The sequence below is a fragment of the Perissodus microlepis genome, chromosome 15 (genome assembly GCF_051167445.1).
Source record: "Perissodus microlepis isolate ML-2025 ecotype Zambia chromosome 15, ASM5116744v1, whole genome shotgun sequence".
NCBI lineage: Eukaryota > Metazoa > Chordata > Actinopteri > Cichliformes > Cichlidae > Perissodus > Perissodus microlepis.
In genome coordinates, this window is record NC_140475.1 from 35,255,336 (window position 1) to 35,270,555 (window position 15,220).

The following is a 15,220-nucleotide window of genomic DNA, read 5'->3' on the forward strand; positions in this document are numbered from 1 at the left end:
CATTGTCCCTACCATATCTAAAGCAGCAGGAAGAATGAGGTCCTCCACAATAGTGTGGGGTTTGTTGTTTTTAGCCACTCTGTAACTGACCATGTAAGATGCTTGTAGTCTGTTTTTATTCATAAGATCTGGCACCTGAATGCAGGTTTTACTTGTTGAAAGTGATTTTAGCTGTCGCTCAAAGTATTCTCTTGGTTTATTTTTCAAATGGGGATGATTTGTCTCTAAATGTCTGCGCAAAAGTGAAGGTTTCATTGAGTTCTGAGACAATACTTTTGCACAAATAACACATTGTGGCTGGGAAAATCCACCAATATTTATACACGTGAACCCCAGCGAAATATAATTGTCATCATATTTGCGCTTCTTTGATGAGGTTGTGTTACAGTCCGAGCTGTCATGCTTTCTCCCACTTTGACGCTCCGCATCAGACACTTCATCACTTTCCACATGACTGGCTCCAGCTATGCTAGCCACTTGGCTAGTAACCACAGATACATCCGTGCTAGCATCCAAATCTGACGAACACATTGTTGTTGAACAATCACCTGTGCGGTCACTGGAAAATGCATCTTCAGATATGAGCTTATTGGTTGTTGTGGCCGGTGTCTCTGTGGTAGGGCCTTTTTTTCTTGTTAACCACTTGTCTTTTTTCGCGCTGCACTGAATGCTTGGAGGCAACTTCAACTGTTAGGTGTCAGTCATTTGGGCAAGTCACGCCCATGTATTTTGTCAGAGCTATTTTTTTGCTGAACACCAGAGGGTGGTATATAGTCATGTATTTGACAGGCACATAAAACTGCATTAGCGCAAATTTTGGCTTTTAAAATTTTTGATCCCCACTCCAACCCCGACCCACGCGTACCCCCTACAGCCACTTGCGTACCCCCGAGGGTACGCGTACACTAGTTTGGGAACTGCTGCCCTACACCATTATACTGCCACCATCAGCCTGAACCATTGAAACAAAACTGAAAGATCAAGGTTTTCATGTTGTTTATGCTCAATTCTGACCCCACCATCTGAATGTTGCAGCTGAAATCAAGACTCATCAGACAAGACGGGATTTTTCCGACTTTCTTTGGTGAGCCTGTGTGACATGGACTCTAACATTCCTGTTCTTATCTGACAGGAGTGGTACCCGGTGTGATCTTTTGCTGCTGCAGCACATCTGCTTTATTTGCATTATTTGCATTGCTGCTGCCTTCCTATCATCTCATACCAGTCTAGTTCCCTCCTCTGGCCTCTGGCAAGAAAGCATTTTCACCCTCTCACTGGACATTTTATCAGTTTCGCGATAATCTCTGTATACCCTAGAGACCGTGTGGGAAAATCCCAACAACCACGCAGCATTCAGCGTCACTTAAATCACCTTTCTTTCTCATTCTGGTGGATTTCAGCAGAAACCTTTGACGCTGATTAGATATTTGCATTTGTGAGCAGTTAAAGAGGAATACTTAACAAAGTGGGGAATGAGTGTAATTTTAATGTCTGTCACAGTTTTATTAAATGTTTATCCAGCAGTTTTTACAGCAAAAACACATTAAATGCAGATTTATGTAAAGATTCTGTCTGTTGCATGAAAAACAAATGATTTTGTCTGAACCAATGACTGTATAAAAGATGGACGACGCGACACCGCCTCCTCCCATTGTGCAAAAATGAAGCCAAAATATCCCGCTTGTGGAGACTGCCATCTTGCAAATTTGGAGCCAGAGTCTGCGCAGTAGTGGCTTGAGGTGGAGCGACTGTGTAACGCTCCCGCCCACACACCCGCTGGACGTGACCACAAACACGCCCCCCTACACTTTTTACGTAGCCCGGCGGCTCGAGTTTTTTGCTGGTTTACCGCGACTGACGACTCGTTTAATTAAGGTAAATACAGCCATATCACTGTTATAAAAAAAAGACACACAGCTTATCGTCTTATAGTTCTAAAATCACTCTGTTGTTAATTCGTTAGCTAGATTAGCCGCTAGCATACGCACTGTGTTGGAGGCTTGTTGCTAGCTAGTTAGCGATGCTACACACCTGTTACTCTAACAGTCTGTGTTATTGAAGGATACAGCACTTCTTAGGTTTTTTTTTTATCCATTTTTAGACAGCGATGAGATCAGCTGCACACTCTCCCGAGGCCCAGAGTTACTGTTAATATCAAAAATATAATGCTGTCCTTTGAGATTTTAACATAAGACTGTGAGTGTAATGGATCTAAAACTGTTTAAATCTTCAGAGCCCTCTACATCCTGGTAACATGGAAACTTTAAAAACATCAGCAGAACGTTTCAGTAGTGTAGTCTAATTTGTTCTTTTCATTTAATAATAGAGTCCATATTATATCAACAGCTACATTCACCCTGGAGAGAAACTAGTGAGGGAGACCATCAGGACCAAGCTGGGTTTCCTGGGTCCAGAGGTTTGGAGAAACTTCTTCCCTTTCTTTCATCACAGCTGTCCTGTGCCAGAAGTTCTGTTGACCCACTGAGAGAGGCTTCATTTAAGAAATACCAGGAAGACTGAAGCTCATCGCATTGATCAAGCAGGACTCATGATCTCCACCAGCAGCTCCCTCACAGGGAAATCTTCAGCACTCCTCCGTAGGCCCTAGTGATGGGTCGTTCGCGAACGAAATGGCTCTTAGAGCCGGCTCTTTGAAGTGAACGACGCGAGCCGGCTCCTTATCGCGAGCCGTCACGTGGGGTTTTTTTTTTCTTTCTCTCACCCTCTCTCTCGCACTTTTTTCCGCTTCACTCTGCACGCGAGCCTTGTGCTTTAGGGCGGTAGTTACACTCAGTAGCACAGGAACAGAGCCAGAAGGAGAGAGAGAGAGAAAGAGAGCCAGGGACAACAACATCACATTAGAAAGGTATAGTAATCATCCACAACTATTTTCAGTTGCTGATGATAAAGGATTCAGAAAGTTTATTCATGCGGGCCCATATGACAGAGAATATGCATCTTCTGTTTGTTTTCATATTTTAATTTATATTTAATTGTGTTATGGTTTGCAGCATTTTGTGTTGTTTTCACTTTAAATTTGTTTAAAAGGAAAAAGCTGAAAATTTAAATAGTTAAAAGTTGAAATGTGAATAGTTGATTTTTGTATTATATGATTTATTTATTACATTTTATGTGGAGTGAATAAATAAAAGTATATTTACGGTGGCCCCTACAGACAAAGCACATACAAACTCCAAAACACGTACAAACTCCAAAACACGTACAAACTCCAAAACACGTACAAACTCCAAAACACGTACAAACACGTACAAACTCCGAAGCACGTAAAAACTCAGAAGTACATAAAAACTCAAAACACGTACAAAAGACAACAGAAGTGCTCCAGGATGCTAGGGCGCAGTGTTTTGTTACCTAGTGGCTACACAAGCCAGCAAGTACCAACGACCGGATTTGGTGTGTGGTAATAACAGGTAAATGAACATTTTTTTTTTTTTTTTTTTTTATTTGACCATATATGAATGCTTGTGTATAAATACACAAACAATACACACATGCTTTCAATTGTGTAATTTAAGTGATCTAGTAGCTCTGCTTTGGAAGTTCAGTTCATGCTAGAAATGTGTTTTGGAGTTTGTACGTGTTTTGTCTCTAGGGGCCACCGCATATATTTATATATAAACATATATAAATAAAACCACTGTTTTTTTACGTTAGTAATTCCTTTTGTGCATAATTTTATATTATTGTTAATAATAAATTAATTAAAGCAACAAAACAACCTGAAGAGCCGGTTCGGAGCCGAAAGAGCCGGCTCTTTTTAGTGAGCCGAACCGAAAGAGCCGGATCTCTAAAAAGAGCCGGAAATCCCATCACTAGTAGGCCCGCCCCAGGAGATGGATAAACCCAGCATTTCATGAACGCTGTGATGGAGACCTTTGGTTTGTGTAATGTTATAAATACTCAGATACTCCCCAGAGGCTCTGGACTTTTACATAAAGATATTATATTCAGTCCTGTAGAAAGTTATATATTTAAAAATATATGATCCTCTCTGGTTACTCTGGTATGAATAACTCTGAATTACTTTATGGTAAATAACACACTATCTGCAAAAAACTGTGAAAGAATTCCAGATCACAAGTTTGTAGTTCAACATACAAGTGACGACCTTTGACCTTCATCAGGTTTTATTTAATTGTGTCAGAGAAAATCAGCTGTGCTCTTCATGCAGCTGAGTACATCAAGTGTTTAAAACGGAAGCTGTGCAGGTCTGAGATCAGCAGCTTTGTGAAACACCAAAGTGAGGTCCTGTTAATGCTGATATAGGCTGTATCCCAATTCAGGGTCTGCAGCCTTAAAGTATGCAGCCTCAACAGTCCTCAAGGGCCGCGTACTCAAAGACCGCTAAGGCCGGAAGTGCGAGGCTTGTGAAATGGGACGGTCTAGCCTCCGTCGCGCTGCCCAGGTTGCCTAGCAACCATGATAGCTGAAAACGTGTGGTTGACATGAATGAAGGAGAACATATTTTGTTCGTTTGTTTGTTTCTACATGAGCTTTGTGTGATTTAATAAGTATCTGAGACTGAGACCACAGGACTGTAAAACATGATTGTTGAGCTTCATTTCTGTATTGAACAGTCATTTTAAGATTAGCTATTAAATAACAATTAGTTAATGTTGTTCATGAGACTAAAGTCAGTGTAAATATGAGATCGCAATATTATAGTTATTATATTAATCATAAGTTATTTCAGCAGTGAGTTTGAACTCTCAAATCAAATCACTTCTATTGTCACATCACATGTGCAGGTACACTGGTACAGCACATGTGAGTGAACTCTGTGTCAAATACTGAGCTTCAGTAAAGATTCAAGTTGCAGTTATTTATATTTCCCATCACCTTAAATCTTCACTCAAAGACAAGTATCTTTGACAGTGTACATACAGATGTATTATATATAAGAGACAAATATTGTTCCTTCAGTATGTTGGCATTATTACATTTGGCTCAATGCTTACATATGTGTAAAAAGAAAATGTACAAGCTGTGATAACTGTTTCTGATAGAATGAAGAGTAGACTGATATATTAAATATTCCTTTATTGGGTGAGAAAATCAGACCATGTCATAACTGCTTTAAGTCATACAGAATAGATATCAGAGCCTTAAACAGGCTGACTTCTGCTAAATGGGTCAAACTGGGCAGAAAGTATCCAAACGCATAACATCCTTATAAAATATGATGTAACACTATAGATCAACTTACCTCAGAATATATAAAGTAAATAAACAATTACAGCAATATGATGCAACAAACACAGCAGTGCTACTGATCCAAAATACTCAAAGCTTCATAGAACTGAAACAAACATTTGTTTTTAGGTCCATTCTGCTGCTGATACACGCTTTAGGTTTCTGGATATTAAACTTATTTCTGCCTTTCATAGTGTGTAACCTGAAGGCCCTGAGTACTTTCTCCCACACTGAAAACACTGGAATGATAAAATTATTTGAACATTACCTAATAAGACTGATTCAGGACAGACAATTAGTTATTTCAAACTTTTCTAGCAGTCCTTCACAAACAGGGAACAGTCTGTCTATTCTCTCCATCTGTCAGCTGCTGCTGGCTCTTCCTCCTCCTCTTCCTCACACACTGCTGAGTTTGTCCTGGTGGATCATCAGGGGTGCAACGCCTCACAGATGATGTGCAGCAGTGGGTCCCTCAGTCTGTCCTCACTCTGGACACTTGCAGTTGTCACACATGGAAATCAAATGTGTGATAAGCTGCAGGATTCAAACACAAGTGTAACTTATAAATACATGTTCATACTTTTATTCCACAATCAGAGAGAAAGAAAAAGAGAGAGAGTGCAAGACAGACAGATAGGTGACAGTCTCAGGTGTATACACTGCTACAAAACAGCACAGAGAAGGAGGATTTAGTGTTTGTGTTATTACGAGTGCTAAACAAGAAGAGTTCCCAGATGGTACAGTGGACACATGTGTGACTCCTGTGATTAAAGCATCTTTCTTTCAGCTTAACGAGTGAACCGTCAGCTCGTTCAAACACACGTTAAAGTCCGTTTGGCTCGACACCACCGAACAGAGGCAGCAATATAACATAGCTAACATTAACAGTGCAGTGGATCCTGCTTGTGCCGTGATATTCAGGACTGCAAACCGAGCAGCATCACTGACTTTCAGCCTGTTGTGTTTGTGGATATATGACTGACTTTAATTATCCACAAAATCATCACATTCTCTGTAAGATTAAGGTCAACTATCTAACGGCGTATAAAGTAAAGGCTTTAAAACAAAGTAAATGCTGAAAGTACAAACATCGCTAATGTCACATAACTTTGCCGGCATGTGGCCAACAGTAATGTTTTAATGTTCCTCATTATTAAACATTTGCACATAAATAAGTGACATAATATTCAGAACTTACTTTTGAAAGTTTACTCTTTGGCCGCTCCGCTTCTTTGAAGTGTCTCCCAGTCCCAGTGCACTTGTTAGCATGTTTTGGTTCGTGCAACTGGTCCGTCCGGTTATTGTCTCCCCAGAAACATTTCCGTTGTCTTTTTTCCTATTTCCGTTGTGTTGTGTGTGCTTTTGCAGCGTTTTTCTTTTTGCAGCATTTTTCTTTTTGCAAGTGCTTTCTGAAGTTGCAGTCCGTTTGGCCTCTCGGGGCCACCGTATATGATCCTGATGAATCTGGACATGTAAACTTTAGGTCACAACTCTCCACAGTCATGCCACGTATCTCTCAGCTGAAAAGTACGTTATGCTTATCCTTATTTAAGCCGGTAGTAATATAGTCAAGTCAATTTTAATCACCATCTGCGACTTAAGAAAAAGTAACCACTATTTGTGGTCTCAGGGTGTTTTGTTTGTGTTTCACATCACCATCAGCGAACACCAGCGCCACAAACCTCTCCGACCATCAGAGCATCTCAGATGTTACACTTTCAGCTTCTCTGGACTCTCCGGACCCAGTTCTGGAACAACTGAGGATGTTAGGCAGAGAGCTCACAGCCATCGGAGTTCAGATGGACAAATACTGTCAAGGGACCAAAGCCACGCAGGAGTGGGAAATGATCGGGACAGTGATCGATCGTCTGCTGTTTGGCTTGTACATCATCTTCATTTTTGTGAGCTTTATCACAATAATAAGCATCTGGATATGGAATAATTCATTTGCTACATGATTAGATCAAAAACTGCATCACATGGATTAGTGCCATGGCAATCTTCACTTCAGGCATGTACTTGACCCCGTGCTGATTCCTTATTTTTTTGCATATTTGTCACATGTACATGTTACAGATCAAAGGAATTGATGACCTGAAACATTTTAGTGTGACAAATACACAAACCAAGAGCAAAGAGGGCATGAGTTAGATTTGCTGAGATCAGGAATTGCAGCATCATTTAGTATAATGAAAATAGCCCTGCTTCTGTTGTCTGCATTTCATTCCTGTAATCAAAATAGCATCAGTTAATGAGCATTTGTCTGTAAGGTAGTTGGCCTTGGCAAACTCTGCATTTTACAGTCACAAACATGACTGTGGTTTACTGTATCCTGACACTATTTACTGGAGCTTTTTTTTTTTTTTTTTTTTTTTTTTTTTTTTTTTTAAAAACAAAAACATATCAGTAGCCAGAAAAAAATAATGAAAGAGGGACACATTCATAAACTCACAGGCCTGGGCTTACATCCAGTAACCACCATTTTCCTTGCAGACCAGAACCTTGAACACATTTAGACTCTAATGCCATTAATAGAAGTTGTACTTGTCTTTAAGATTCATTAGCAGTTAAAAACTATTATGACTATTATTGTATTGTTTTTCAATTTCACAGGTTGTGGTTTACCTGCATAATCATAAACAGCAATTTGTGACAAAGAAAATAAATACGTGAGACATCAGCTTCTGTGACAATGAAATGTAAGCGATGGTCTCAGCTCTGCTACTTAAACAGCTTGGCATCTAAACTGAGTAACCAAAAATGAAATTTTATGACTCTAGTTCAAGATTTAGAGCAGGCTGTCCACCAATCAGGTTTGATTTGCAAACCACTTCAGTATTGAATCCCAAATTTGCTCCAAATGCATTCATCAGTCTGACCGGATATCACCTAAGGCAATCATTTCCAATCACCACACCAGCAGAAAATGAAGACTTTCAGCTGGGTTTTCATTCATTTTGATGTTCTGATGACTTGAGTCTTCATTAACATCTTCACTTTTGCAAATTAGGATTTTTTTTAAATTTTATTTTAATTAATCAATAGACAATAGTAGATCAAAAATGAAAGTAGCTCCCCCCCCAAAAAAAGAAAAACCCAAAACAACAGTGATTAATTTTTACTGATTATTTATTCATTTTTAAAATAACTTTGCTTTATTTTATTAGTTCAGTTTCTTTTTCATGGAAGGACTCCAAAATTATCATAATCAGAGTTTTTAAACAGAAAAATCTATCAGATTTTGGAGTCACTTCCAATGATGTTTTCCTATAGACTCTTATAGAAACCAAAATGATAAATGTTTGATTCACCGTATAAATAGGATTATGGCATATTAAAGGTTCAGAAGTGCAACATTAAAAATTATACATTCTCTTTTATTTAAACTGCATACAAATTACATGTATGAAGGAAATGTTCAAAATGGGTTATTGTTAATGATCTCCTATAGTCGATCTGAAGTACCTTCATGGCCCACCAGGGGGCGCCAGCCTATAGTTTTGCAAACACACAAAAACAAAACAAGCAAACAAAAACCTCCACCTCTGGGTCTTGGTAGCTGTGACTCTGATGTATTAAATACTAATTATGAACATACACAGCAGATGAACTTCCAAGACTTCCGTTTTATTTACCAAGAAAAGTTCTTCAAGTGAAGAATGACCCTTATTAACAGTCTAGCCAGTCATTTATTATTAACATGATTACAGAACCAAAGCAAATGAACACACAATATTAATCATAATAATTAACTTTTTTAATAGCATACATTTGGATCTGTAGTGCACTGTAAGGCTCCTTCGCTCGTCCATGTTAAAGGCAACAAAACCAATAGTAATAATCATCTAAATGGAGGTTTGTCAGTAGAGCTGAGCAGTCACTTTGTTCAGCGTTTCTTCTAAAAAGCATCTCAAAATTCAAAAATCAGTCTCTCTGGCAGTTTTAAATAAAGACATTTTATCCTTATGTGCCCAAAACCTCAACAACTCAAATCTACAGATGGGATACATACACTGGAGTTTTATCTAGTCTATCAAAGGACTTCAGGACTACAAATGTGATCAATTCAGCTCACAACAGAGCCAATAATCAGACATTTCTATTCCTCTGTGCAATACTGGGTTTGCAAAAAAGTCATCAAAATAAAACGATCAGAGTTGTAAAGATATTTTTTGGTTCAACTACTGAAATTACTTATCTGCTACGGGTGATAACAGCACTCTCATACGTGGTCAGAACCTACAGCCCGTTACGGTCAGTTTAAACAGTTAAAGGAGACTCCAAGCTAGCAGTCCCATTGGAAAAAATTGCTTTCGTACATAACTCTGTGTTCAAACAGTGAACCGTCGTGTTTACACTTTCAAACTGCTGGAAGAAAAAACATAAAATTTAGCCCAAGAAGTGATAATGGTATGTCTCTTCTACCTTGTATATCTTCACAATGTTGAGAAACTCAACCGGCAGGAACCTTTAAGACCGTTCAAGATCAGGGTTCATGTTCCTGACACACATCTAAAAACTCAAAGAGTGATGTCCCACCATCGGCCCCTCCAACAAAAACATGGGATCAGTGCAATTAACCAAACCTTCTCCAATATTCCAAAACCTACAACGAGCAGCCGTGTGCCAGTTGGGCTACACGCACAGCAGGTAGACGTGTGCGCAAATCAACACAAGCACCCACACTCACAACACACCTCTCTCCAGTAACCAAATGCACACAAAGCAGCAGCAGCACAATTTTTTTTTTTTTTTTAAAAAAAAATACTCAATGCTGATTTGAAACACCTCCTCTAATGTCCAGTGTTTTTGAATGCAGCTTTGTCCAAGAGCCACACAAATGTGTGTAAAATAGCTAAAAACGGGACAGTAAGGAGCGAGGAAGAGAGCACTCCTGGGTTATTTAAATACACCGTCTTAACTGGGAAACTGATCAGCTCTTCAAATCTAACGTTTTGCAATCCCAATTTAAAGATTTAAAAGAGAAAAATGGGGACTTTCTGACAGGTCGAGAATCTTTGGCTGTTTTCACACATGAAAGTACAACATGAGAGCATCAAACATCTGTGTAAGGCAGCACGTTTTCTCATTCACACACACGGAGCAATTTTATTAATTCAGGAATGATTCAGCACAGCTGAAGCAAGAAAGGTGCCCTATTGTAAAACTCCCTTTGGAGCAACAGAAGCACTACCATACGGAGATGCTGGCAAGAATATTCAGTTCATATTTACAAGGAAATTTAAATAAAGTCATCAGCAAAGGACAGACAAATCTAATCCAACTGCCAAATCAGGGAGCTGATTTCTAAAAATCACTACCATTCTAGCAGGACGCATTCTTAGAGTAAAGTGCATGTCTGAAAGAGATTCATAGGAAAAATCAACACCAGCCTTGGTCCTCTTTCTGAGTGATGCGGCTGCCCTGATGTAGTAAAACCTGGATGTGAGGCAATCAGCTGTTTGCAAAGGCCGTCTCCCCGGGTTACAAAGGCTGGAACAGAACGAGAGATGGTCAGCCACTACAATCATCGTCGTGTTGTGCTTCTCCTCCTCCTCTTTCTCTGAGGTTGCCCTGTTGCCAGCTTTAAGGCCCGCCTCCCTCATCTTCTTGCTCCTCCATGTTTTTGCGTGCCATCCTCTCTCTCCGGTCTGCCAGCCGCTGGCAGCGAGGACAGTCTTTACCTGTGCGGAAGCAGGTGCGGTGGTAACACGCGTGGCAGTCTGAAAAAAGCGGAGAGAAAACAAAATTTTTTTAAAAAGAAAGCCAGTTTAACTGAGCTTGTGTGTCATCTTAACAAGAAAGCGACACCTGCGCAGTGTAAACCAGTTTAACTAGTTTCATGTTTGGACTGCACAAACAGCAGCCAATCACAATTAGAGCTGAGGGACGATGGGTGGAGCAGGGAAGGTATAAAAGCCGCAGAAGAAAAAGGCAGAAAGCCACAAGGAGCAGGTATGTCAGGCAAGTCATATCCTGGGATAAGCTCAGCACAAGGAAACTTGTCCAGACATGTCCCGTTTCATTACTCAGCCTCATTCCCATAAGATGCTCTAGCGGGGATCTCTTTTTTTCTGTTGATGATGGACTCATGAAAAAACAGGCAACTCAAATTCAAAAACAATGTTTATTTTATGAGGACATAAAATAAAAACCAGCTTAAATAATGCAATCAGAAGCTACTAAAAAGCATAAATTACACATTCAATCGGATTCATGTCGTCACCTCCGCACGTTAAAGTAGTTCCTTCGACAAAAGCCTAAATACTAAAATAAAAGGGTTTAAAAACACAGACAGGCGAGGCAGCGTAGCAACAACAGCAGCAGAGTCCAGATTTACTTGACTCTTCTTCAGCCGACATCACACACGAACAAAGGGAATGAAATCGCCAAACACAAACACCCACCGAAACGAAGCATGCAGAAATGTAAACGTTTCAGAGCGACGCACCACTGCAGTACAGTTGCCACCCGTTCCCAGAAAAGATCTTAAGAAGAATAAAAGCAGCAACTACAAGGAGCAGCGTCTCTTTCACAGTGACACACACCAACAACACGGAAGCAGCTCAGAGCTCAGAGAGAAAGATGGGAACGTAGAGCGCCAGCACCTCCACAACCTCAGCCAAAAGAGATCCACCGCAAAAAAACCCGCCCAAAAACATGGACCCTCCACCAGCACCGTAACAACAGAAACACACCAAACCTCAGTGACAAAAAACAACTGTAAAGGGAAAAAGATGGCTGAAATATGAAGGTACGACTACAACGTCTAATAATAATTTAACACACAGGACAGTTCAGCATGTCCTGTGCAGTTAGAGAACACCACTCTTATGTCTGCAAAGTAAGGTTAAAACTACATATTTAACACTGGATGTAAACACGTGAGGCCCAACTCGTGCATCTGCAAAGTTTAGAGACGTTTATAGGCCATTGTTTTACCTTTAACAGGCAAATATAAGAGTGGTATCAATATCATCATCATCATACTCTTGGCAATAAGGATTGTCCAACTTGGTTTCTGTAAGACTTTCTGGTTTTGGTAAACATTAATGCACAGCTACACAAGTGTTAACTGCCAAAAATGTGCGTTTGGGGTAGTAACATTTTAAATATCAAGACTGTGAACACTGTAAAAAACATGTACCTCAAGGGTAGACAAAATTAAATCACTGTACAATAACTGCTCGATAGTCTTATTCAAAGGATAAATAACCGTGAGGCCTTTGGTTAACTGCAACCAGAAATCCATCGCTTGTTCTGGACAAACAGGAGCTAGTTTTAATCCAGCAAATGTATGAAATTAAACTGTGTTTGCTGTGAGCTGATTCCAGGTTTACTCAGGTTTCCTAATCCTTTGTGATCCCAGGACACAGCCCTCCTTACTCGTGTCCTCCACCTCCCCCTGCATCATGATCTATGTCGCTTCTCTTTGTGTTCTCCCCTCTTGTCTTATTTTTCTCCATGCCTTCCCTCATCTTCCTGCCTCTGGTTATTTTCCTGCCTTTGCGAGTTTTATGATTTCTCCAGTTACTCCGCGTCACAATTCCTGATTCTTCTTGGCCTTCCTCCTCAGGGTTTCTTCCTCTTCCTCCATCACTTTCCCCACTTCCACTACTCTCCTCCTTCTCCTTGCTTCTCCCTCTGGAGACAACAGTTGTCAGCTGATGAGATTCTAGTCTCATAACGGGATGTTTGTCAGCCACAGATTCAGTTTTCCCCGTTCTCCCAGCTTGGGCCCCATCTTTCTTTTCGTCTGCCGTTCCCCGTGCTTCCTCTGAGGATCTTTTTTTAAACTCTTCATTTCTGTCTTCCTCTTTCACTTCTGGTTTCCGCTCATCCTCCACGTCTGTTTTTGAAGAACCTTTGACTCGACTTCCTAGCACTGATGCCTTGCCACCTCCCTTCCCCTCTTTTCCAATTTCATTTAAACTTTCCACGCTGCTGCCTATTTCTCTGTCGCTGTCCCTTTTGTCTGCTTTTAAGATGCTTTTCTTTAATCTGTCCATCTGAAAAACCTTCAAGAAGTTCATTTTTTCCTTTCTTGTATGTCTGTCCTCCTTTTCCTTGCTCTGCTCCCCCTCACTGCTCTCCACCCCACCGTGCTGACCAACGCTTCCGTTGTCATCATGCTCTATCTGTTCCTTCCTCTCCGAATCCCCCCCTCTTGTCATTACCTGCTCCTCCTCATTAAGCTTATTCCGGGAAAAAGCTTTAACCAGTTTTCCAGCAGTAAAACCTTGAAATAGTCCCCCTTTCTCATGTCTCACTTGTGCTGTGTCTCTTGATGCTTGTCGCACTTCCTCCTGCTCCTTTTGCTCTCCACTCCTCACCTCCTCATCTACTCTCATCCCTAAATCCTCCTCCCCACCCACCCCCTCTTTCATGCCCATCGCGAGGGCCTTTGCCAGGCTACGAGGCTTGGGAATCTTCCACTCTGGCCAGGTAAACTGAACGGAGAGGCGGGAGGAAGGCCTTGCACCACCCAGGCCTGCCACCAGCAGAGAGGGCTCACCTTCGCAACGCTGGCACTTGCTCAGGTGGAAAGGGAAGATGATGTCTTTGTCGTTCCCGCAGAACTCGCAAACAAAGCCTTTTGCTTGGCACAGCTGAAGATAAGATGAGGGGAAAGGAAATTTTAGATTAACATGAAAAAAAACAAAAAGCATTGTATTTGTTGATGTTATTGTCCAAAAGCCCAATTTAATTTATAGAGGAACCTGACTCTCATCTTACCACACAGCTGGCTACGTGCATGGTACCAAGTTTCAGCAGCTCTTTCATTCGGGAACCCAGTTCCCCGTTTCGCACAGCAGTGAGGTCGTTGAGAGAGAAGAGGTGAAAGTCCTCTGTCAGGTGACCCGGCAGGCTGTCGAACTTGTCCAACAAGCTGAGGAGAGAGACATACACAACCTCAAATTAAGTTCGTTACCAAGCTTTGTGAAATGATCGTAGACTACGAGAAAGCAGAGATCTCTTACTCTTTAGCGAGGCGACACGTCTTGAAGAGATTTTTCATGTGAAAAAGCTGCGTCCTCAAAACCTGAATACCACATTAGAAAATTATGTTTACTTCACTGTGCAGAAAAATAAACATGACTTGTAAGGCTGTGTTACTGTATGGTGCAAAAGTCTCAAGTCAACCATCATCTCTTTATATTTTCCAGGAAAATCAGAAGTATGTGCAGTAATTCATTGAAGCACTTGCAAAAATAAATTCAAATACAGGATATAAGATAAAGACAGAGTGTGAATTATTTTCCAACACTCTTTCTTAATGATATTGCATGTTGGTGATGTTAGTCTGAACATGATAATGTCACTGCTGCCTCTGAACTCACTCGAACAGTCTCCAGAGATTTGTTTTTCTTGTACAGCTCGCTGTTGATATCGTTGAGGTTGAAAAGCGGATCTCCAGAAATCTTGCTCAGCAGGTCCCGGGCAAAGTTGCTGACATAGTATTTGCTGAAGTCCCACTTCCTCAGCACCCGGCCGGGAACCACTGCCTGAGAGTTTTCATGACAGCACTGGCAGAAGTACCGGCCAAGGTATTCACAGTAACGTAGCCGCTTAATGTAGTCTGAGGCAGGGACAGGCAACAAAAACATAGGGAGGTAAGGTAAGGATGTGCACGCAGAACAATTCCTTTAGCTTTTATGTTGTTGCTGGTTATACCTGGGTCAATGCGGGTGCCACAGCCAGCACAGCGGTAGTTCTGTTTAGCCACAATTATCTTCCTCCTGAAAGACAAGAATTAGTTAAAAAAAAAATGCAAACAGTTGTGTCTCTTACTTGATTACTGCATGTCTGAAATGATTAATAAATATAAGCATATCTTTAAATTTTCTGTGAAAGAGCCCACAGTCATCACCATTATTCCTGAAAAATATAAATTAAGTTCATTGGTGCTAACAGAACCCTAATTTAGACTCCTCTTCTCCACCTACTGTATCCACTTTAATCCCTGTAGTATGCTTTTATTTATTTTTCATACATACATACATAT

At 40.7% G+C, this 15,220-nt stretch overlaps 1 protein-coding gene across 4 annotated transcripts in view; it reads right to left on the bottom strand.

The window, feature by feature from the left end:
* Positions 1-5,046: 5,046 nt before the first annotated feature.
* Positions 5,047-15,220, bottom strand: part of rubcn (rubicon autophagy regulator) — a 28,768-nt gene continuing 18,594 nt past the window's right edge. For 3 of the 4 annotated variants that reach the window (XM_084952416.1, XM_084952415.1, XM_084952418.1), the window contains 6 exons: positions 14,890-14,954; positions 14,556-14,794; positions 14,196-14,257; positions 13,951-14,104; positions 13,730-13,823; positions 5,047-10,937 (listed from right to left, as the gene is read on the bottom strand). In XM_084952416.1, the coding sequence (XP_084808542.1) occupies positions 10,801-10,937; positions 13,730-13,823; positions 13,951-14,104; positions 14,196-14,257; positions 14,556-14,794; positions 14,890-14,954 (751 nt within the window). In that variant the 3' untranslated portion in view covers positions 5,047-10,800. The remainder of the gene's footprint in view (positions 10,938-13,729; positions 13,824-13,950; positions 14,105-14,195; positions 14,258-14,555; positions 14,795-14,889; positions 14,955-15,220) is intronic. The other variant, XR_014802671.1, reaches the window with a different exon arrangement.